At 33.1% G+C, this 22,287-nt stretch overlaps 4 protein-coding genes across 7 annotated transcripts; all 4 read right to left on the reverse strand.

The window, feature by feature from the left end:
* Window positions 1-181: 181 nt before the first annotated feature.
* Window positions 182-3,450, reverse strand: Mvd (mevalonate diphosphate decarboxylase). The gene is made up of 9 exons (XM_018456134.1): window positions 3,330-3,450; window positions 1,837-1,907; window positions 1,684-1,751; window positions 1,576-1,622; window positions 1,359-1,510; window positions 1,109-1,276; window positions 721-1,014; window positions 466-624; window positions 182-377 (listed from the first exon to the last, which is right to left on the reverse strand). Exons 1-9 carry the CDS (start codon window positions 3,379-3,381, stop codon window positions 228-230), a joined length of 1,161 nt encoding a protein of 386 aa, XP_018311636.1. The 5' UTR covers window positions 3,382-3,450; the 3' UTR covers window positions 182-227.
* A 998-nt stretch (window positions 3,451-4,448) lies between these two features.
* BHD (folliculin) lies at window positions 4,449-9,018 on the reverse strand. Its single transcript, XM_018456160.1, is given in 12 exon segments — window positions 4,449-4,653; window positions 4,848-5,391; window positions 5,493-5,605; window positions 5,771-6,045; window positions 6,204-6,309; window positions 6,570-6,715; window positions 7,760-7,825; window positions 7,935-8,219; window positions 8,289-8,411; window positions 8,488-8,691; window positions 8,802-8,859; window positions 8,935-9,018. Coding segments are annotated over 12 exon segments (2,121 nt in total). The 5' UTR covers window positions 8,994-9,018; the 3' UTR covers window positions 4,449-4,511.
* Window positions 9,019-11,372: 2,354 nt separating this feature from the next.
* LOC108727865 (protein FAM195A) lies at window positions 11,373-14,431 on the reverse strand. Its single transcript, XM_018456147.1, has 6 exons — window positions 14,040-14,431; window positions 13,839-13,923; window positions 12,550-12,668; window positions 12,293-12,361; window positions 11,930-11,986; window positions 11,373-11,772 (listed from the first exon to the last, which is right to left on the reverse strand). Exons 1-6 carry the CDS (start codon window positions 14,089-14,091, stop codon window positions 11,702-11,704), a joined length of 453 nt encoding a protein of 150 aa, XP_018311649.1. The 5' UTR covers window positions 14,092-14,431; the 3' UTR covers window positions 11,373-11,701.
* A 1,059-nt stretch (window positions 14,432-15,490) lies between these two features.
* On the reverse strand, window positions 15,491-21,890 carry LOC108728055 (TOM1-like protein 2). 4 transcript variants are annotated; one of them, XM_018456423.1, is made up of 9 exons: window positions 21,573-21,889; window positions 21,089-21,258; window positions 20,430-20,711; window positions 20,060-20,323; window positions 19,578-19,878; window positions 19,294-19,411; window positions 18,805-18,835; window positions 16,568-16,618; window positions 15,493-16,403 (listed from the first exon to the last, which is right to left on the reverse strand). In XM_018456423.1, exons 1-9 carry the CDS (start codon window positions 21,625-21,627, stop codon window positions 16,206-16,208), a joined length of 1,470 nt encoding a protein of 489 aa, XP_018311925.1. In that variant the 5' UTR covers window positions 21,628-21,889; the 3' UTR covers window positions 15,493-16,205. The 4 variants fall into 4 exon arrangements, with proteins under 4 accessions (XP_018311933.1, XP_018311916.1, XP_018311925.1 ...); XM_018456407.1 differs by having other exon boundaries at window positions 18,724-18,835; XM_018456431.1 differs by lacking the exon at window positions 16,568-16,618 and having other exon boundaries at window positions 15,491-16,403; window positions 21,573-21,890.
* Window positions 21,891-22,287: the final 397 nt, after the last annotated feature.

The following is a 22,287-nucleotide window of genomic DNA, read 5'->3' on the forward strand; positions in this document are numbered from 1 at the left end:
AAAATATTTATGTTAATCATAAATTTTTATTGTCAACATCATAGACATGTATAATGATTATCTGGGTTATATATTAGTATATCTTTATCGTCGGTAATATAATTAGGATAAAAAAATTGAAGGAAAAAAGACACAAAATAACAAAAAAATCAGAGAAAAAAATTATTTATTTAAATGTGCTTGTAGTAATAAATAATAAAAATAAATCGATAAAAATAAAAAATCGATCAAGAACAATTAATAGGGTTACCCTGATCATCTAACAAATGATCCTGTGGATTATTGAGATATTTAGGCCCATCTCCTATTTTAGTGTATATCATATATTTAAGTTGTCCTGGTGGATACTTTTGAAACTTTAATTTCTCCAAGAGACCCTATACAAAATATAATACTTGTAATAGAAGATATTTCATAAATACACATATTTAAATAACGTATCTACATATATCAATTGATATATACTTGAGAAGGTTTAATTCCTTCTACAGGTAATCCTCTTCTATATTCAAGAGAGTTTTCAGGAGGAGGAAAGAAGTGATCTAAAACACCTATCACTGCTGGTACATCTTTCTCTAATAAATATAATGTAGCATTCGGCCCAGCGTCATAAGTATAAGCAACCTAACAATGTGTCTCGTCAATAAAATAAAACGTATCTAGTCATTTTTATGCTACAACTTATAGAAAAATGCAAATATGAAAAATATTTTATTTTACCTTCACGTCGTTAACTGCATCGTTATAAGAATGTACAAAATTCATGATATTGTTAGAAATATTGTTCATATAAATACATGGAGGATAAGTATCCAAACACACAGCATGAAACTGATTAGAATCCTTCATAGTGAGTTCGGCAAAATTTTTGTAATCCTTCTCAACGATTGCTTGTTGCATTTTATTTGCTCGTTCTGGGACCACATGCATTATTCTATGTTGCACGAGTTGAGATGTTTCTATGCATCGTTTCATACCTATTGCACTTGGAACTTTTTTTTGTTCATCGCTAACCTATAGATTTATATTTTATAAATATTTCTGCTATCTCTTTGTTATCATATCTACCTTTCTTATTAATACATGAAGAAAAAGTTTCTTTCTTTACCACTAGTACTAAAATTCTCATTTCAGGCCAATGAGACGCAGGCACGATTTGCTTTGCTAAACTGTCTGTCCCATTCTTATCTGAACCCATATACCATCTTACAAAACCACCCATAACACTGCGACATGCTGATCCAGAACCAGAACGCGCTATGATACTAATGTCTCCCTATAGAGATGTGCAATCTTCAGAATACAACATAATTTTAAAATATATTAAATGTATTGAACAGAAAAAGAAATTATCATACTTCTATTTTGTAAAGTTTGGCTAATGCTGCCGTAAGACATGCATATCCTGCAGCACTAGAAGCCAAACCAGCAGCAGTTGGAAAATTATTCTTTGAACATATACGAATCTTCCAATCGTTTATATGCCCAGATAATTGTGAACGTTTTCTAACTTAAAAAAAATCTTACTTTAATTTAAAGTAAACATTTTTAAGAAATTCCTATGCACTAACTTACTTTCTTTTAAACAATTTTGAAGTCTTGCATTTTTTATATCTTCTTCTCTGAAAATGTCAGTTTATTACACATAAAAAGAATAATAATAAAAATGATAATTAAACATACTTTCCATTCAGCCAGATACGATCTTCTTTGAAATCAGGACTGATCATAACAGTAGTTTTTGCATGTAGCTATAAAGAAGATACTATTAATATATTCAAGATGTCTCTAATGTATTTGCATCTTCTCCTCATACATTTAGAACTTTAAATTTACCTGAGCTGTATCTAAAGTTGCACTTATGGAATCATTAGTTGGTAAAATTAAGGATTCATCTCTCTTTCCCCCTAAAATCATACAAATCTAAAATGTTAATTTTCACTCGGAAAAACAAATATGATGGTAAAGGGTAAAACATTTCCATATCGGTACTGTAACTAAGTTTCTTACTAGCTATTCAAATTCAAACATGTCCATGTAGCACAAACTCCATGAATCATGCATTTAAACATTTAAAAACATGTGCTCATATATAACAAAAAATTAACTGTAACTTAATAATAATTAATTTGTATTTGTTACTCAAGTAAATAATGTAATTTTTAAAAGCAAATATCAAAAGTATTTTCTGAATAATTAATTGCAACTTATGAACGATATCTTTTTTCAAAATGTATGTTATGGAAGCTTATTACTTCAAATGTATTAAATAATAAACAATTTACGATTTTATACGTGACAATTACGTTGATAAATCAGTAATAGTAGTAGTAGAGAGAAGTCTGAGAGCGGCCATGTCCGGGATTTAGCTGCAATCTTATTTTGAAGCCTCTATGTACACAAAACGTGGACATTGAATTACGTAGTCAATGTCCACGATCTCGTCAGTAATGTCCACGATTTTTTGATTGTATTCTTTGCTATATCTACGATTTTCGGTCTGTTAAATAGACAAAGACGAATAATCGTTTGTTCAACAAGCGCCGACAGATTGATTGTTAGTCTTTATCTATCTAACGGACCGAAAATCGTGGACATAGCGGCTGCGGTCCACTTGACGCTATAAACGCTTTGAAGCGTTTGAGCAATCCGAACAAAGAATTTTACGAATTGACTAATCAAAAAATGCTTTGAAGCGTTTGTAGCGTCAAGTGGACAGCAACCAGCGAAGAATACAATAAAAAAATCGTGGACATTGGCTATGTAGTTCAATGTCCACATTTTGTGGACATAGAGGCGCTTCAAAATAAGGTTGCAGCTAAATCTCGGGCATGGCCGCTCTCAGGCTTCTCTCAGATAGTAGTAATTAAATTAATGGCTCTTGCCCCTAGAGAAATAAAAAGGGAGTCAATACAGCTAGAATAAAATGGAAATAAACTGGAATAATGAATCTAATAATGAATTTAAAGCCGGCCACAATATATATTTTCAAAAATATAGAGATGATGTAATACTTGGACCTCGGACCGAAGTAGACATATCTACCTCAGCCGAACTCTGGCTACGTTTACACCGTGCGTTTAGTCCGCGACCTATACAATAGGTGTCTTTGTTTAATATACAGGATAAACGTAGCCAATCTCTGGAGCCAGAGATATGCATCAGTAAAAATTTTAAAACAACAATACGTATACATACTTGTGTGTGTATGTGTATGTGCGTGTGTGTGTGTTGTGCGTGTGTGTGCATGTGCGTTTCAAAATTCATAATGGAAACTTGAACATTTCAATTTCTCACTGAATAATAAAGCTTTAATTATATATGCGTACAATATTTAATAACTGCAATATTAACTGGTGCAATGCAAGTAACAGTATTCATGATTGACGTTTAACTGCACGACTTTCACTCCAATCACTATCATCAATATCAGCTGTTACTAGCTGGCTGAATTGCTGACTGATGCTGACTCGCTGAATAGAGTCCTATATATATAAAGAAACTCGACATTGATGTCCAAGTTTCTGATTGGGTATCCCCACCTAAGTGAAGCAGCCATTTTCAGACTGGCTGTCGCAACAAACTTGCGATCGGCTTGCGTCTAAAGCTGGTTCTACATTGATCGCATCGCAGCGTCGCAAGCGTGTTGCAAGCGTGTCGCAAGCGTGTTGCAAGCGTGTCGCAAGCGTTGCAGTCCAATCAGAGTCGAGCTAGCTTGACGTTGATTGAACCGCAACGCTTGCGACGCTGCGATGAGACTAATGTAGAACCAATTTAATGTAGAATGGGCTTTAAGTTGGTTTTAAGCTGGTTCTACATTAGTCGTATCGCAGTGTCGCAAGCGTTGTGGTCCAATCAGAGTCGAGCTAGATTGATATCGATTGGACCGCAACGCTTGCGACACTGAGATGCGACTAATGTAGAACTAGCTTAACATGTTTATTGGTAAAGGCCATCACACGTAAAAAAATTTTAGTTGTGATCGTAAGGCCGTAAGCAAATCGGCCAATCACAGTCGAGCGTTTTAAAACGCGATCGTAATTTTGATTATAATTGGTCGATTTGCTTGCGACCTTACGATTACGACTAAAATTTTTGTATGTGTGACGGCCTTGATTGCGTTGCATTTTGCTGCACGGCAAGCATTTCCGCGTCTAGAGTATAGAAGTCATTAGGCTTAAAACATAAAAGCGAAGAGAATTGGGCTATCAACTGTTGAGTCTGCTAAATGCAGTCTGTACTTATATTAAATAAATTGATTTGTTAAGTTACTCAGTTCTCGATTTTATTTTTGACTAAATTAAAAATAAAAAAGACAATCTTGAACACACAGTATGCATTCCTCTCGAGCAAGCGCGTGTATCAGAGTAATGTGTGTGTACGTGCGTGGGCGCGTGTGTGTGTACGCGCACACACATGCACATACACACACATAGTACAATTAGTAATCTGTAATAAATATTACATCCAACGATATACATGTGCAATAAAAACAAATTAATTTTTATAAACTATGCTGGATTAGATGGTAATCCCATAGACCATGCATCCAGCAACTTTTTATCCTGTGGTCCAGCACCCAAACTGAGCATAAGTCCAGAGAGATCGCCACGATGGCCTCGTCCACGCATTGCATGAACAACTTTTGCAATGCTGCATACAATAACAGAAATATATATTTAATTACTATATTAAAATAATATAGGTGTGATTTAAAAGAGAACAAATATATATTCAAACATAAATAATTGCAAATATATATGCTTAAGAAAACATCTGATATGTCTATTTAAAATCAATATGATGGAAGTGAAATAAACTAGTATATACATGACAACAATTCGTACTTGGCCCATTCTTCCTGAAGAGTCGCAAAGTGTGCTTTGAGAACTGAGTTTCCAAGTTTTTCATTATCGAGTGATTTTTCAATTTTTGTTAACAGAGTCGGAAGTTTTGTTGGTAAAGAACCAATCCACTTAACTATATAGGATTTTACATTCTCAACCTTGTGTTCATTAAGTATTATATCTAATCTGCATACAGTTGCACAAGGTAAGGGAACTGCTACTGAGGTATCTACACCTAAAATTTTTAATGCAATATTGTGATATAATATTTTTTTTATAAAATATAATTTATATATATATATATATATATGAGGGTCGTCTGAAAAATTTTGAGCCTCATCATGAAGATGGCGTTACTCGTCAAAGCCATTCTGGTATTATAATCGTGATAAAAAAAATAGTATTCGTTTTAGATTTCGTAAAATTACAGCAGTAGATCTTTCCGCAATTTCAGAAAATTCCGGCAAAAGCTCAGAGTCGTCCCAATTAAAATTAAAATTTACTGGCAATTTTGCGTTCAATAAAGTAAAACCTTCTTCAGTTTCTATAAATTATATGTGATATTATGACTTCCATTAAGAAAAAGATTTATTTTAATATCAATTGTTATATTATAGATAGAAAAAAATACTTATAATTGCTAACCAATTTGATGTTCAACATTATAATTAAGTTCATCATCTAATAAACTCATTGGGAAAATTTCTATAAAATGTCTCGCACCAGCACTGAGGATCCATACTAACCACATGTGAATTCTGAAATATTTATATATATATATATATACACATATACACGCGCGCGCATGTAACATAGTATATAATTCAATGTAATTATAGCAAATAATCGTAAAAATTGTACACAATATTTTATCGCGATTTACATGCAGGATTAATGCATGTAAATCGCAAATTAACATTTACCTTACAAAAACATGCTTTTCATTTGTTATATCAGTAAGTGTTCTAGATTGTTTAATAGAAGTACTATGACAGCCCATTCCACCGTTTGCTGTCGTCAATCTCATTGCCCTTTGCGGACATTCTGCTTCTTCCACATTATATCTTCTCTCTGCAAAATCTTGCAGCTCTCTAATTACCTCTTTTAAATTGTCAATCAAAAATGGCCACATGTTCAACAAGAATTGTTTATCTCTCATAAAAACGATAAAACTGCACCATCTTCTAAATCCTCTTGCCTATAAAGATAAATATATCATTTAAATGTGCCAGCATAAGAACGATAGAACAAAAGTGTGATAAAATCTTTAGATTCCAGAGCAATTTTAAATAATAGCATGATTTGAAAAATTTGTTGTAATAACTACCAAACATGCTTTTTCGTTGCATAATTCACCTGGGCATCTTTCAATGTAAAAGTATGACTTAAAACATGCCCCCTGTACTCATCTCCAAAGTAGCAAACACCTTCTTTACCAGGATGCACTTCACAACTTAGACTCCTTGAAAAAAAGATTTATAATAATGAGTTTTAAAAAACTAGAAGCATACACATATTATACATTTTTTGTATAATATCAAATATGAAACTTTAATCTTTAATAATATTATTATAATTTATCAATAAAATATATTAATATATAATATAAGATATATATATTTTATATATGTATATATATATATATATAATAATTTATATCTTTGTAACAATTTTTTAATATGAAATTTATAAACCAAAATATATAAAAAATATAATATACACCTAATGCAAGCATGCTTTAGCAGGTTTCCTATATCTTGCATTAATGATTGCTGAGCAGACAAAAAAGATGTTCTTGTTTCATGCTCGTTACTTAAATATTTAACATTCCCAATACTTTGACAGCCCTCGCATTCATCTTGTCCATCCTCCAAGGAAGCATGACCTTGTCTCAACACTTCTTTAGGTCCATAAAATTTTAGTTTTTCTGTATTCTGTGTATTATAGTTACGATATGTTTGTGTGGTGAATATCACTTTAGGTCCATGTATTTCACAGAAGGTGCACAATGCAATTGCAGCATTCATTGCTCTTGGAAAATACAGATTTCTACAAATCCTTTGTATTTATCTCAGAAAAGAATCCAAATATCATCTATTACGATTCTTCACATGATCTTGAATTGTTAAATAAATAGAATAGCCTAGAAAACTATATTCTTTATAAGTATACATTCTACAATCTGTATCCATATGTACAGACTTATATATGTATAAATGAATAGAATTATCTTTTATTACAATAATATTGTAACATATAAAAATATCTAATAATTTAAAATGATGGTTATATTCTACGAAATATATATTATTATAGACATTGGTAGAATGTGATCCACATGAACATAATCGAATATTTATGTAATTACAATTTGATTTACAAGATTGAATCAATTTATACAACATAACCTCTGTTAAAATACTTTTATAACACATAAACTTATCATTTACCTGCTTCTTCATAACGCTCAGTAAGACTTCACGACGAAGTTAATTTTTTTTCATCCTTTTCACGTGATAAAACAAAAATGAAGTCGGGACAGAGACACGTGACATGATGATAGCTAATCTCAACATTCACACAACGAATGCGCGCGCACACACGCATACATATCACATACGTACACACACATATACAGTGGCATACACATATGAACAAAACTAAATTTACACATTTGCATGTCGGGTTGCCAATTGAAAGGTGCTATATCAAAATAAGCTATATAAATAGTCCAATATAAATTTTATATACACATATATATAATATATATATTAAATATAAATTATACATATTGCATATCTTACACTATTTTTATGAATAAATTTACTAGGATAGGCAATATTAAGGAAAAACGGAAGAAAACTTTCTTTTCTCTTCTATACATCAAATTTGTAACCAAATTTCAATTTAACACCTTCATAAGCAGCTCTCATCCATATGCCTACGGCATGTGCTCCAGGATGTGGATATTTGAATGTCTACGTATATAAATTATGATAAATTATAATTCTATCCTAAATTTAAATAAGTATTATTATATGTATGACATACATATGTATACAAAACATTAAAACAATCAAATAATACCTTGCAATTATTTGTAGAATCAATAGAGAGAGATCCTGACATATATACAGTTTGCATAGCGAAAGTTTCGGCAGCTTTGACAGCTTCCCCAAATGCATTGACAGGATTTAAACCAGAACTTAATGCGTCTCTTAATTTATTTTCCGCAGGTATCAAAGCATCCAACATGGTTCGATTACCAATCGATGTTCCGCTAATCTCAGATATCATCTTGTTTGCAGATGTTAGAGCAGTTAACCACATATTGACAGTCACTTGATCATCATTCCGAAACTTAAGAAAACTCTAAAATATTTCTTAAAATTTCTTCTCAGTCTTAATGATGAAAAAAGATTATACTGTTGATAATCTTACTTTAGCAGCAGTATCAAAAAATAACGAGTATATTCCACCTTCTAAGCTACCCGTTTCTTTTTCAATAATATGGCTTATTTGTATAAATGTTATAAAAGGTCTCGTTGCTAAAATTTTTCCTTCCTATAATGCATACAAATATTTACAATTGATGAAAAAAAAGATTTATAGTACTTTCTTTATTTCATTCATCCATAACCTTGATTGCCAATTTTATGGCATTGGCACTTTGTGCAAGTATGGTTCCATAATTTCCATCACCACATTCTCCATCCATTATATCGAGTTGTCTTGCACATGCTATTAAAGCTTCGCATGCAAATGTTAAAACTATAAGAAACGCTGAACTATTCTGAGGTTGCATTATTGGTCCTATATTGGATACATTGTCTTTACATGCCGTCTGCAATTAAAAAACTTACATTATAAACAATAGAATAAAAATCATTTACAATTACAGAATATATGTAATTTATAGCTGACTGGTAATTAAATAAATTGAATTGATATTACCTGGGAATTTTGCTCTTCCACTTTATGTGGCATCTCGTCATCCTTCATCATAAGTGCGCTGTGTGAAACGTAATAATTGTAATTTTATTTCTATATTTCTAAATTGCACTGTACGCGCGGAATATTGACATACGTGTGTTCATGTAGATACATGAGGTCTGTTCGCGTTGCTGCACTTTTGGCACTCGGCATCTTCGCTTTCTCTCTTTTCAAGGCCAAATATATATCTATCTCATTTTAAGTGCAAAAATATTTGGGGATTTCATGCAACGCGAACAGACCTATACACAAATGTATCACAACCAGCTACTCTCAAGTACTTCATAGAATAGAGATTTTTTTATTTAATTGAAATACTGAGCAAGACTGGGCTGCGTTCAGGAATTACGCCCAGATAACTCTAATGCCTGGTTTATGCTTCGGTTTTAACCCTAAAATCCTAAAATTCAGCCAATGGAATACAGATTTCCGTTAGGACCAATTAAGACTGGTAGTCCTATTGGCTGAATTTTAAGATTTTAGGATTAAGACCGAAGTATAAACCAAGCATAAGCTATAGGTTATATTACGTATATTCACCGACGAGAAACTATTAAAGACCGTCAACCCTGGGCAAATTTTCGGCGGTATAAAAAGGGCCCCAAAGACCCGGAGATAATCGAAAAACGCTGACATTATCAACAATTGATATAAATTTGCTATTATTAACATAAATATTTGACTAATACATTATTAAATTCATGATATTTTATTACATAAATGCTCTATAAATAAATATGCATATTTGTAAAGTTATAATATCCTATATATTGCCGAAAAATTACAATTTTTTTCTCTGCAGTTATTATCTCTGTTGATAATCAAACTTTGACGATAACATTGAAATCACAATTTTAAGAAAATCGAGTATTATTGAGTTTTAAATGCACGTACACCGATAAACACGTCTACTAAACTAATAAATCATAAAATTAGTACAATATTATCAGTTTTTGACTCTTAATCACTTCAATATTAACAAGGACGCGAACTCCCATAAGGATGTCGGTCTTTAATAATATCTCGTCGGTGGTATATTATAGCAAAAATACACCCTAAAGTTATCTAGGCGTAATTCCTAAACGCAGCCCTGAGCATAAGCTTTGCGAAACAATATGGCGACTCACGATAAGATTTTCATTGGCTCAAATATCTGCGCGTAATTTAAGAACTAATAGAAACAAATAGTGAAATGTTGAATCTGCAATAACATTACCGTATAAATTTAAAGCATTGTTACACTACGCATAAGTGCTACATTTTATACATATATATATTATATATAATTATATGTTTAATAAACTGTTGTATCTAAATATTTGAAAAATACTATATGCATGCGTACAGTACAATATTAAAATAGTAATTAAATGAAATTTATATTATATACGTAAAAATTTAATTTATATAATGATATTATCATAAATCAAATATATCGGACACAATAATTAACGATAAATTAGGCTAATCTTATCTTTTCTCTATATTTTAGTTGTTTCAATATTTGTACCAATTATATAATATAGTAAGTATTTATTTATTTGCGTTATATGAGAAACACTAAAGTAGAAATAAAATACAACTTGAGAAGAAATATTTCTGTATGTATAAAGAGGTATTTATTCATGATCGTGTAAAATTCAACTGCATATAGTTAAATTTTATCGCACTACATGACGACTACTCTCGCAAACTGCACTTTGTCAGACGCGTAATATTGTGGCATTTAAATTGTCGCTAATCGGATGCTCATTGCAATAATCCGACAGATACGTAACAATACGAGGGACAAACAATTTAACTTGCCATAATATAACAATTCGATGAGTGAGCTCAACAATACGAGTTGCATCACCAACTGATGAGCGAGCTGCAACTCGACGAATAACAATATGACGATTTTCTTACATATATAGTATATTATCAGTCTACAAATTTATACTAAGTTTTTGCTCCATGTAAAAGTTAAACACAAATCGTCGTAACAAATACCCGCAACATTATGTCATGCATTCACGCGATCGTTGCATGCAATATATACAACATTCTAAGTTTAAAAATTCATCAATCTCACGCAGGATTCATACCGCACAACTATGGATCTTTTGCTCATACTTATGTTAGCTCATTTTGGTATAAGCATTTTGGTATACATACTGGATCGCGTTCTTGATTATTCGATGTAGGTTGAAAATCTAATCAGAATCGGAATCTTTTAACGACTGAGTTAACGTATTCGCGTGTCTTGTGTCATTCTATTTTATTGTCCACCAAAAGTTTTATGAAACTCTGCTGCAACGTTTCAAAGAGTCTATACACAAAAACGGCAAATATTCTGCACCTCATTAAAATTGAGCAAATGTAACAATACAGCAACAATAAAGAAATATCAATATTTTGTAGAAACTTTAACAAATGCTTATAAACAATCGTTATTAAATCATTTGGATTATTAACGCTATTATTGCGCGCGCGTGAGTGTAAATGTGTGTGTATGTGTGTGTGATGTGTGTGTGTGTGTATATATACATATACATACATACATACACATATATATATATATATATACACAAGCTCGCTAATATACTGATTTATCGCTTCATAACATGTGATATGATCGTACGCGTATTATGTACAACTCGAGTGATATTTTCACAGGTAATTTGATACGACTTGATACATGTGTTAAATTCATATCCGAGATCCATATTTAACACTATCTCATTAATTTTTGAACTCGGCCAGATTTTAATCACATATTTAAAACGCGATATTGGTTAATTTGCGTAGCACGAGCTGTGATACTACTTTTAAAGTAGTACAAGTCCTTGGAAAAATAATCTTAGCTTTATACGAATATCTCAGAGTGACTTGGTGATATTGTTAAACAATCGTTTGCCCCACCAAGATTCCAAATCAAACGGTTTAAAGTCTGAAACAATTTATTTATATTTTTCCATTTACTTTGTACAATCAATTACAGTAGATAATATAACAGAAGAACATTAATTACTCTTAAGGTGCTAATCAATTACTCTTAGAATATCAATCTGATATAATATAATTGTAAATAGTAATATCGCACTTACCTTGCAGACTATTGTTTGGTTCACCATCATTGTAATATACTATCGAATCCTTAGGACCTAGTGTATAAAACATAAAATTATATAATCTAGATTATTTAGAATGTCTTTCTTTTTAATAAATATAATAGGTATGAGCACATATATACATATATATATATATGCACATATATATATATGCACATACATATCCCAATCACAAATAAATTATAGTATGTACGATAGAGACATAACAATTTTTCATGAGAAATAAAAAATAGAAAAATCTTTTAGAAAAAAATTGCATATAATTAAAAAAAAAAACTTTTTTATAGAGATGTATCTATGTTTTAGTATCTATGTTTGTACATGTATATTGCTACTTACTGCAAAGTTCTGTACATTCTGTATCATCGCAACATTCGCTTCTTTGCCGTGTATTAACTTGATTCCATGCTGTTAAAAATAATAAAGCAGAAGTAATATATTTAGTTTAGAAGTAACATTAGAAAAAATACATACATGAGCACACAATATATTTTTTTTCTACTGAAGTGTCATTTTTATTACTTTTTTCATATTTGATATGAGATTTACTTTTAAGCTTTATTTCAAACAAGTATGTAAAATGCTCTCTTACTTACATTCGTAAATAAATTTGATAAGTTCCTCGTGCTGTGGAGTGATAACTTGTTGCATCTGATGTCGTTGTGAGATGAACTTGGATTTTCCATTCATATGGAAGACTGGTTTTGGTACGTGACTGTGTGAATATGAAATATATATATTAGACTGACAAGAAAAAAAAATTTTTTAATCGGCCTCTCAGCTCAAAAACTTTCATTTCATGCCAAAGGAACAGCCCTAAATTTTTATCAAAAAATATTAAGATTTAGAGATCGCTAGTGAACGATTTTTAAATCAAAGTTCTGATTTTCCTTAATACATGTTTGATTTGATGCAAAAATAGCTTAATCCAGATTTTAAATATGGTACTATATGTTTTTTTGGTCGCTGAACACGATGTAATAATTCATTTAACCCTACGATATACACCTTAAGAAATATAGCTCGATTAATGTGAAAAAACAAATAAATTTTGAATTCAAGGTCAATTTTAGTAAGGTTCCAAGCGTTCAAATGGGACATTAAACTCGAAATTTGGTAATTTTTTCACATTAATCAGGCTGCATTTCTTAAGGCATATATCGTAGAGCTAAATAAATAAATTATTGCACCATGTGTTCAGAGACCAAGAAAACATACAGTACCACATTTAAAATCCAGTTTAAGCCATTTTTGCATCAAATCAAACATATATTAAGGAAAATCAAAACTTTGATTTAAAAATCGTTCACTAGCGACCTCTAAATCTTAATATTTTTTAATAAAAATTTGGGGGTGTTCTTTTGGCACGAAATGCTTTTGAGCTGAGAGGCCGATTAAAAAAAATATTGCTATGCTACAATAAAGCTTCTATGCCTATATATATATTAGACTGACACAAGGAAAAAAGAAGATATTTTTTTTAATCGGCCTCTCAGCTCAAAAGCTTCCATTTTATGCCAAAAGAACACCCTTAAATTTTTAACTAAAGCAATAGTTCTTTTTCGTCACACGCGTTTATCACACACATGCAATCTTATGTAATATGCAGTGAAATATTAAGGAATAAAGTTATTTAACTGTCCTAGGAAATATAAAGAAAAGTCAGTTTTCAATAAATATATTTACGTCACGTTTCATTAGATATATTCCATTAGGAATTTCAATGACACGCATCGATTGTGTTAATAATTTGCTGATTTTACGGAACAAATTCTGATGAATTGCGTAATGTCGAAAGCAGCGGTGGCTGCCCAAGGAGAAGGAATAACGTGAAAAAGTTGCATCGAGAAAGGGGTTAGATCGCTTCTCTCTCTCTCTCTCTCACCAGATGATCTCGTGGTCGTCTTCGATATCGGCTTTCCTCGTCAAATCGCGCAAAGTTTCCAGTCTTTCGAGATTCTGACTGATCCCTATGAAAAGCGAGAATTCAATTTGTAAGCTCCAAACCATGATCTACAATTGTCCACAATTGTCGTCTAGAATCTAGGCTAGTTAGGCGACATTGAGAAATCCAAATTTAGAGTACCTCGTCGTGTTTTCGCTACAATCTTGCTAGGTCCTTTTGATACGGTATACATGTTCCTCGTCCTCAAATAAGCGCGGAAGCTTCTTTTCGTGAACGCAATGCCAGGTCATTCGCGATCAATCGTTACGCCTGTCGCGTGTTCTACTCGACTACTTCTCGAGCGATTCGTTGCTGTTCGTTGCCGATTGTTGCCGATTGCAAACTGCATGAAATTGCACCGAATGATACCGAATGCCCGAATGCCGATATTGCCAATTCAGCAAGGCTCGTGTAATTTCGAACTACTCTGAAGTCAGCTGAAGCGAAGCTCGCACTTCATTGACTCTACAGTGATATTGCCGGCTTACTACTGCTTGACTGCTCACTGCTCAAGTACTCGCGATGCTTACCAGTCTTACCTTACCATCCATCGCGACTTACGATAGTTAAGCCCAAGACACAATGCGAGGGAATAGCGATAGGAATAACACGATTTCAATCTATCAGAAATCGGATACACCGGAATACAGTTTTTGATAGGTCGAAACCGTGTTATTTCTATCGCTATCGTTAAATCACTATTCTCTCGCATTGTGTCTTGGGCTTTACGATTATGAAATCGCTGATCGCTTTCATCAGGCATCATCAGCGCAGCCCATGAACGATGAACCGCACTAACAAATACTCCAATAAATATACTCGCGAGTATTGGAGTGATTGGAGTATGTTTATGCTCCTTACAATACTTGCATCAGTACTAAACATTCTGCCGCTATTCCGTACATGGTAAGATAAAAAAATCATTTTCCAATTTCTACAAACTCCTTATAAAAATTATTCTCGCTATTTATGTTTTAATTTTTAATTTGATATTTCTTTAATGAGTTTGTATAGAATAGAAAGAGGGGGGGGGGAGAGAGAGAGAGTTTAATGCATTGCATATACGTATATAAATTGTTTTTAAGATAACGCAAATAATGTCTTATATTTGAAAATATAATATAGTGTGTGCAAGAGAGATATAAAAATACAAAGAAATTTATTTGTGATGCACAGTTTTATTCTCTGCGTAAATCAAGAGTACAGATTATCCTTATTAACTTTGAGTTCAGTTAATACAGGCACCGCAGGTGTACTTGTTTTTTTAGCCATCTATTTGCACTAACAAGTATGCATAAATACAGTAAAAACACAAATATAAGCAAATATAAGATAGGAAGTATAATATTATGAATAAATGTTAGGACAATCGATAAAATTATAAAAATCAAGAGTTTTTCATTCTTTCTCAGAGCTATAAACATAGGATGTTAAAAAATCTCTAATTACCAATATTACTGTTGCGTTTATAATCATTTTTCAGAATATGTTACTCATTTATAATATATTATTACACATAACTGCAGTAATAATAGCAGTAATAATAAATTCATGCTACTAATTTATATTAATCTATAATAGTAAAATCTCTACAAAGTCTCTATACAATAGTAAGAATTACAATAGTAAAAATAATAATAAATCTGTAAAATGTATCTCTGTATATAGAATGTCAAACAGCTGAGACAAAATTTACTTCAACATAGAAAAATAGTTTATCAATATATAGATAAGATTGATTATTCAATTGGATACTCGTCCAGATATCGTCCATCAATCCGAGAATTTCATCTAATTGCGAATTTCACGCTTAATTCGCCATTTCGAGACAAAATTTATCATAATAAAACTGTTGCGATATATTGTATAATCTGGATTTTTTTTCCATGGACGCATTGTTGCTTATGTACAAATATAAACTAATCCTTAACATGCTATTATTACATATAATAATCAATTGCAATGATTCAGAGAACAACTTTAAAGCAACTTGTCTATCATTTATACGTGTGTGTATGACCACAATTTTATAACTGAAACAATATCTCAGACATGATTGCATACGATCAGTTACCTTATTAAGTACGTACAAGCACAAGCATTTTTCATGTGTATACTCTACTGTATTTTTCTATTTTATTTCTCAGCCCCTTATCTTAAAAATACAAATCCGTAGCTTAAATTATCGACGATGTTGGGAGCGTGATTTAAACAGAGGGAAAAATCGTAGATACGTGCCGTTTAAAATAGCACGGCAGTCCCAAGTAAATTTAACCTCCCATTTTACAACAGATAATTTTAAGGTACTTAAAGTGCGAATAAAGATTTATCTTGATCTTTGTTAATTTGGCGCTGAATGTTCTGATTTCCGGTAGTCGAAGAATTCGAGGTGGCAGTTGTGGCTGTAGGGAGCGTTGGTAAAGCTTCAGCCGCGGCTGCACGTTCTGCTAAGAAGCGCTCAAATTCCGATGATGTTAGGGATTCTTGATCACCTTGTCCTCCAGGCTGTAATACAAATTATGTTGTTTGATACTGACGCTTTTGTAAATGTAATTGCGAAAAGAGAATCTTTTAAATTTATGCGATTATTATGATTTTGAACATTTGGTTTGCTTGAAAACAAATATTTATAAAATTGATTTGAAAGCCTAAACTACTAAAGTACTTACTGTGCGATCTAACCAGGCTGCCATTTCATTGAATTCAGATTCCAGGTTCGGCTAAGTATAGAAAAACAAACACAAACATTGAACAAAACAACAAAGAAATACAAATCATATGCTATAACGTTGATGCAAACAAAATTCAATAATAACGTAGTCAAAATTAACATGTGTCTTCATGCTTTTAAAGCGATATGCAATCGTGATAACGAATATGTGTAAGCAATATTCCATAAGAAATTACCTCCTTTGTTCCCTTCTAGTGTACCAGGTGTACAAGTATGAAATGCGGATTTTTCCCCCCCCCCCAAAAAAAAACCGTTAAATCCGGAAGAATGATAAAAAGTGATTTATTCAAAGTATGCTCCATTGCTAGTTACACATTTTTCCCATCTTTCGGGTAATTTGTGGATACCACGCCAGTAAAAATCTTCCCCTTTTGCCGCGAACCATTCATCGAGCCATTTTTTCACATCTTCGTACGAACCAAAGCGCTGCTCAGCAAGTGCGTGACCCATTGATGCAAACAAGTGGTAAGCAGAAGGAGCCAAGTCTGGTGAATAAGCCGCATGGGCTAGCACTTCCCAGCTGAGTGCTTCCAACATGTCGCGAACCGGTTTTGCCGTATGTGATGGAGCATTGTCATGGAGAAAAATAATCTTGTGTTGCCTTTTTTGATATTCTGGTCGTTTTTCGAGTAGCGAACGATTCAAATCGATCAATTGTTGTTGGTAGCGTTTGGTATCAACCGTTTCACCAGGCTTTAACAGCTCATAATAAACCACACCCTTATGGTCCCACCAAACACAGAGCATCGTCTTTCTGCCAAAGCGATTCGGTCTTGCAGTTAATGTGGATGGTGCGCCTGGATCTACCCATAATTTTTTGCGCTTGGGATTCTCAAAAAATATCCATTTTTCATCCCCAGTAACGATACGATGCAAAAATGACTTTCTTTTGTATCGTTCGAGCAAAATTTCACATGTGTTTTTGCGCCTCTCCATCTGCCTCTCGTTCAACTCATGTGGTATCCATCTGTCGATCTTCTGAATCTTTCCCATCTCTCGTAAGCGATTGGAAACAGCTTGTTGACTAACGCTCAATTGCTCTGCGAGTTGTTTTTGTGTTTGTGAATCGTCTTCGTCCAACAATGCTTGCAATTCTACATCTTCGTACCTTTTTGGCGGTTTTCCGTGTTCCTTGTCTACAACATCGAAATCACCACTTTTGAAACGCCGAAACCATCGTTCACATGTATCTTGCGATGGAGCATGTTCACCATAAGCTTCTCGAAGTAATCGGTATGATTCAGCAGCAGTTTTCTTCAAATGAAAACAAAAAATTAATGCTGTCCGCGAATGCTCTTTACTTGGCACAAATTTCGACATATTGAACACAGAAAAACAATACTATGCAAACATTTTTTCAATTTATTACTTATGCGCGTTTGACACTTGTTGATGGCACAACAAAGTGACTTCTTCTTCTTCTTAATTAATTATGGCTCCCACCTCCAAACAAATAGGAGGTCGATACGGCCAGATCACGTTTATGATTGTTTTCCGTGTATTAAAAAAATGATGCAACATCTGCAAAAATGGCTAAGCCTGTTCGAACATCAGGCACCTGCGTCTACAGCGTCGTCACGCCGTAAGGACGCGCGTCAGGACGACCGAACGGATCGTCCAAGACCGCGGGATGATTATGTGTGTTTCAATGCTCGGTCAAAGTCGGCATCACTTTCAAAAATATATAATAGCTATACACCCGAGTCGAGACGCGTCCACCACAAGCGAGTGGTTCATCAGAAACACTGACAACAAAATGGCATATACGTCAAATCTTTATACTACATTGGTGCACCATCTGTTGTCTCAAATCCGCACTTCATACTTGTACACCTGGTATGTATATACATATAAAATATCAAGAACATTGACAACACAAATTTACATGTAACATTAGCGCATGCAGTGTTTGAAATTGGCATTAAACTGAATCGTAAAAAAATTGAATGTTTATATTATTATGCAAATTACAGTATTTTAGACAACCTTCAGTTGGCAGCAGTCGGTCGTAAAAAATGTGTTTATTAGATAAGATTGATGAGTGTAGTGACTAATTGTTTCTAATCGTTAGTTTAAGGAGAGAATGTTACGCACACTAGCACTAGTAGTAGTCTGTTGAGGTAATTTAGGATTATTGCGGTTGAGAATTGCCGTACTTAAACTCCCTCCTCTCACCTGCTCCAAATTATCTTCGTACTTGCTGCCACTGTAATTGGAATATATTAGTGTTATTGTGTGTATGTGAATCAAATTAATCTATACAAATACATATTGAAATAAATAAATATATATTGAAGGAAATTTGTAATGTGTGATGAACTTTAAAATAATTAAATATGCAATATAATGTTAATGTTTTCTTCTCTTATCATTTTTGTTTATGTCATAAATAATTGCAAAGAAGTGCGTTTGGAGCTTTGTGTATTAATATTTACCGTGTTATACAATTTTATTTTTAATTATATAAGATATATATATTTTTTTTTAAGAAAAAAGATATATTTAAAGAAAATATATCACAGCCTATATATACATATTTTTTTACTAAACCATAAAAAGATTGTACACACACACACGCACATATTACTTTATTGAAATAATTTCAATAATCTTCTGTTATTATGAATGATGAATTTTAATTAATTACAATTTAATATACAATACCTATTTTTTGTTGTTTCGTACGTTGCATTACGCGATTGTGCAAACATATCAAATTCATCACTATCCCCTTCTTTTTTCTCCTTTTGTTTTGCGTTTTTGTCTCCACCTTCAGCCGCATCTAATATTTAAAATACGATAGAATATTATCAATCTTGAGAAAAAGTTCATATGAATGTGATACAGAGCAAATATACGAGAAATATATAGAAATAGCACTTTTTATAATATTTAATACAATTTTGCACTGTGTAATTTTACATTAGATTAATACAACTTTGACTTACCGAGTTCATTCATTTGTTTTGTTAAATTATCCACATCATCAGATAAATCTATAAGTGATTCCGCTTCTCGTTTAGTAAGAGTTTGAATCGATTCAGCAATCGGTGGTTGTGCAATTGTCTGGGCTAATATAGTGCTCGCCGGTACTTGCATTTTATTCTTCGTATAACGCGTATAACGAAGAAAGAGATTATTTAATTCATCATTAATGCGTAATAGTTCTGCTGTCATTTCATCATGGGCCAATTTACCAATTAAATCGACAACACGTTCTTGCATTGCTTTACACGTCGAATGAAGTTCCTGCAAATAATTATTTAGACATTGGAATTTATATACTGGAATTTACCAAAGCAATTTTACAAAAACAAGGAAAATCTAAAAACATGAATAAAAAAACGAGGCAAAACTTTACTCAATAAATTTATAAGAAACTAAAGACACACACACACACACACACACACACATATTTAGAGATTCCTACGTTCAATAACTCAAGATCCGCAGAATCTGGTTGTTGCTTGCAACTTTGATCTGGACTTGTAAAGTGCGCCAACATTTCCGATAACACACGCATATTTCCTTGAACAACATCGAGTTCACTTTGTAATTTGGCCAATTGTTGTTCGCTCAATTGAGTTAATTGGCCAGACTGTGATGTTTGAGAAGGTAAATGTTGCGTTCCCAAAGACGCGGGTTGCTCATTTGTAGCCAGAGTTGCCGGAATTTGCTCTGTTTCAGGTACACTCTATAAAAATATTATTGACAAAAAGAAACAAAATTATTTTCAGAGATATAAATGGACCAAACGGATAGCGCAGATAATAGTTTTATCTCAACTGATAGCGTCTTACTCTTTCTGGAGTGATGATTGGTGCCATAGCATCTAGATCAGTCATTGGAAACTGTATGCCCTTCATCTTTAATTCTTGATAAACTTGCACAACACCTTGAGTGTGCGGCTGATGACGGAATGTATCTGCCCAAGTTTGGATTAAACTTAAAACTTTCTCTTGAACTGCTGTCGGTGGTTCATTTTTGGGACCGATTAATTTAAATAAATCTTGCACAAACTCTCTCGAACAAGCAAGAGCATGAAAACGTTTCCCACAATTTTTCACACACGTTTCCAATACCTATTATATATACAAATTATATTGTATTGCAGCCATTTACATTATAAATTAATAAATATAAATATGCTCATATTCACATACAATATTACAGTATTTTCGTAGTGATTTGATCAAGAATACACACTTAAAAATGTAGTCGTAGGTATAATAATATACAACTGCCAATCAACATGGCACTAATCATATAAATCAAATAAAAAAATTGTCAAGTGGCACTTGTGATTAAAGTGGCACTTACTTATTATATTATTATTACAAAGATTCACGTGGGTGGTGCATGAAGTACTCAATTAAAGCAAACTATGGATATATTTTGTTATACTGGATATGATTCTACATAAGCAGTATCATTATATGGTATGATTTATGATACTAACGGTAAGCGTATACATGACTATGGTGTAATTTTTGCCCGCTGCCTGATTAAGTCTGCGTTTTATAGCTTTAATAGCATCTTTTGGCCCATCCTCGGTTTCATTTATAATATCACATATCTCCATATTAAGCGTCCAATTCTCACTGGGTAAGCTACCATCTGTAGCAGACTCTGAAATGACAAAAAAGAAAAAAAACCGCACTAATGACGATTGCAGACGACAACGACGTTGACGACGACGACGACTCGCTACGAGTGTACAGATCTATTATTCAGAATATTTGACACGTAACAATGCTATCGATCATAATTAAATTAATTGAAAATAAAGTGAAATCGTATTTCAAGTACGCACTTGCAAGTTCTCGTCAACCAATAAATCTCTAATAATTTTCCAAAGGAATAGAAATCCCGGAGAAACGATAAACATATTCGATATAATTCGATATGATGACCAAAAATGAGGAATAATAAAGGATACTTACCGATCTTTTGTCCTACTTGCGTAGAAAAGGGATTGCTTACTCCAAAAAGTGACATTTTCTCGGAGCACGAAGAACCTGCGTCGTTAACTGCCGCGTTTTCTACCGTTCACACTCACTCGCATACGTATTACGTATACGTGAAACGTGCCCGATAATCGCTGACAGGAATGACAATTGGTGCACACTGACAACTTGTCAATTTCGCGTAAGACCGATCTAACCGATTGACAGAATCATATGACCTATGCAATAGTAAAGGCGGACCGCGAGGCGACCAGAAGCGATCAAGGCAGACATCGAATCGCAAACAATCGCAAATGTCATGAAAGCTCGAAAGCGCGCGGCCGCCAATCAGCGGCGTCACGATGCATTCCAATTCCCGAATAATCCCGATGCCATCCAATGCTGCCCAATGCTGAGACTGAGCCGCTGAGGCCGCAAGCAATGGGCTCATTGACTGCGTTCAGCAGACTCAACAGTTTTGCAACCGTTTTATGATTGTCTGCTGAGATAGGACCATTCTTCTAGATCTAAAAGTATGATCCAATCAGCGCGAAGGAAACTTCCAACAGTTGCAAAATAAACGTTCTGCTGAACGCAACCATTCAGCGGACTCAACAGTTGAGTGAGCGCTCGCTGTTATTGGTGTATTCTTTTAGATCATCCAATCATAATTTTAGATCTAGAAGAATACGTCAATAGCAGCGAACGCTCA

Source organism: Mycetomoellerius zeteki, unplaced genomic scaffold, assembly GCF_001594055.1.
Source record: "Mycetomoellerius zeteki isolate Tzet28-1 unplaced genomic scaffold, Tzet1.0 scaffold113, whole genome shotgun sequence".
NCBI classification, from domain to species: Eukaryota; Metazoa; Arthropoda; class Insecta; order Hymenoptera; family Formicidae; genus Mycetomoellerius; species Mycetomoellerius zeteki.

Bases quoted from the DNA above. Each gene is read 5' to 3' on its own strand.
- LOC108727865 (XM_018456147.1), bottom strand. From the start codon at position 14,091: ATGTATACCGTATCAAAAGGACCTAGCAAGATTGTAGCGAAAACACGA. The intron at 11,987-12,292 runs GTAAGTAGCAAT...TTTATACACTAG, and splicing joins AGAATGTACAGAACTTTGCA to GTCCTAAGGATTCGATAGTA. The intron at 11,773-11,929 runs GTAAGTGCGATA...AAATTGTTTCAG, and splicing joins ACCAAACAATAGTCTGCAAG to ACTTTAAACCGTTTGATTTG.
- Mvd (XM_018456134.1), bottom strand. From the start codon at position 3,381: ATGAATACTGTTACTTGCATTGCACCAGTTAATATTGCAGTTATTAAA. The intron at 1,511-1,575 runs GTAAGTTAGTGC...ATTTTTTTTAAG, and splicing joins TCAAAATTGTTTAAAAGAAA to TTAGAAAACGTTCACAATTA. The intron at 1,277-1,358 runs GTATGATAATTT...ACATCTCTATAG, and splicing joins CCAAACTTTACAAAATAGAA to GGAGACATTAGTATCATAGC.
- LOC108728055 (XM_018456407.1), bottom strand. From the start codon at position 21,627: ATGTCACTTTTTGGAGTAAGCAATCCCTTTTCTACGCAAGTAGGACAA. The intron at 20,712-21,088 runs GTTAGTATCATA...TATATATAATAG, and splicing joins TAGTCATGTATACGCTTACC to GTATTGGAAACGTGTGTGAA. The intron at 19,879-20,059 runs GTAGGAATCTCT...AATTATTTGCAG, and splicing joins CGGATCTTGAGTTATTGAAC to GAACTTCATTCGACGTGTAA.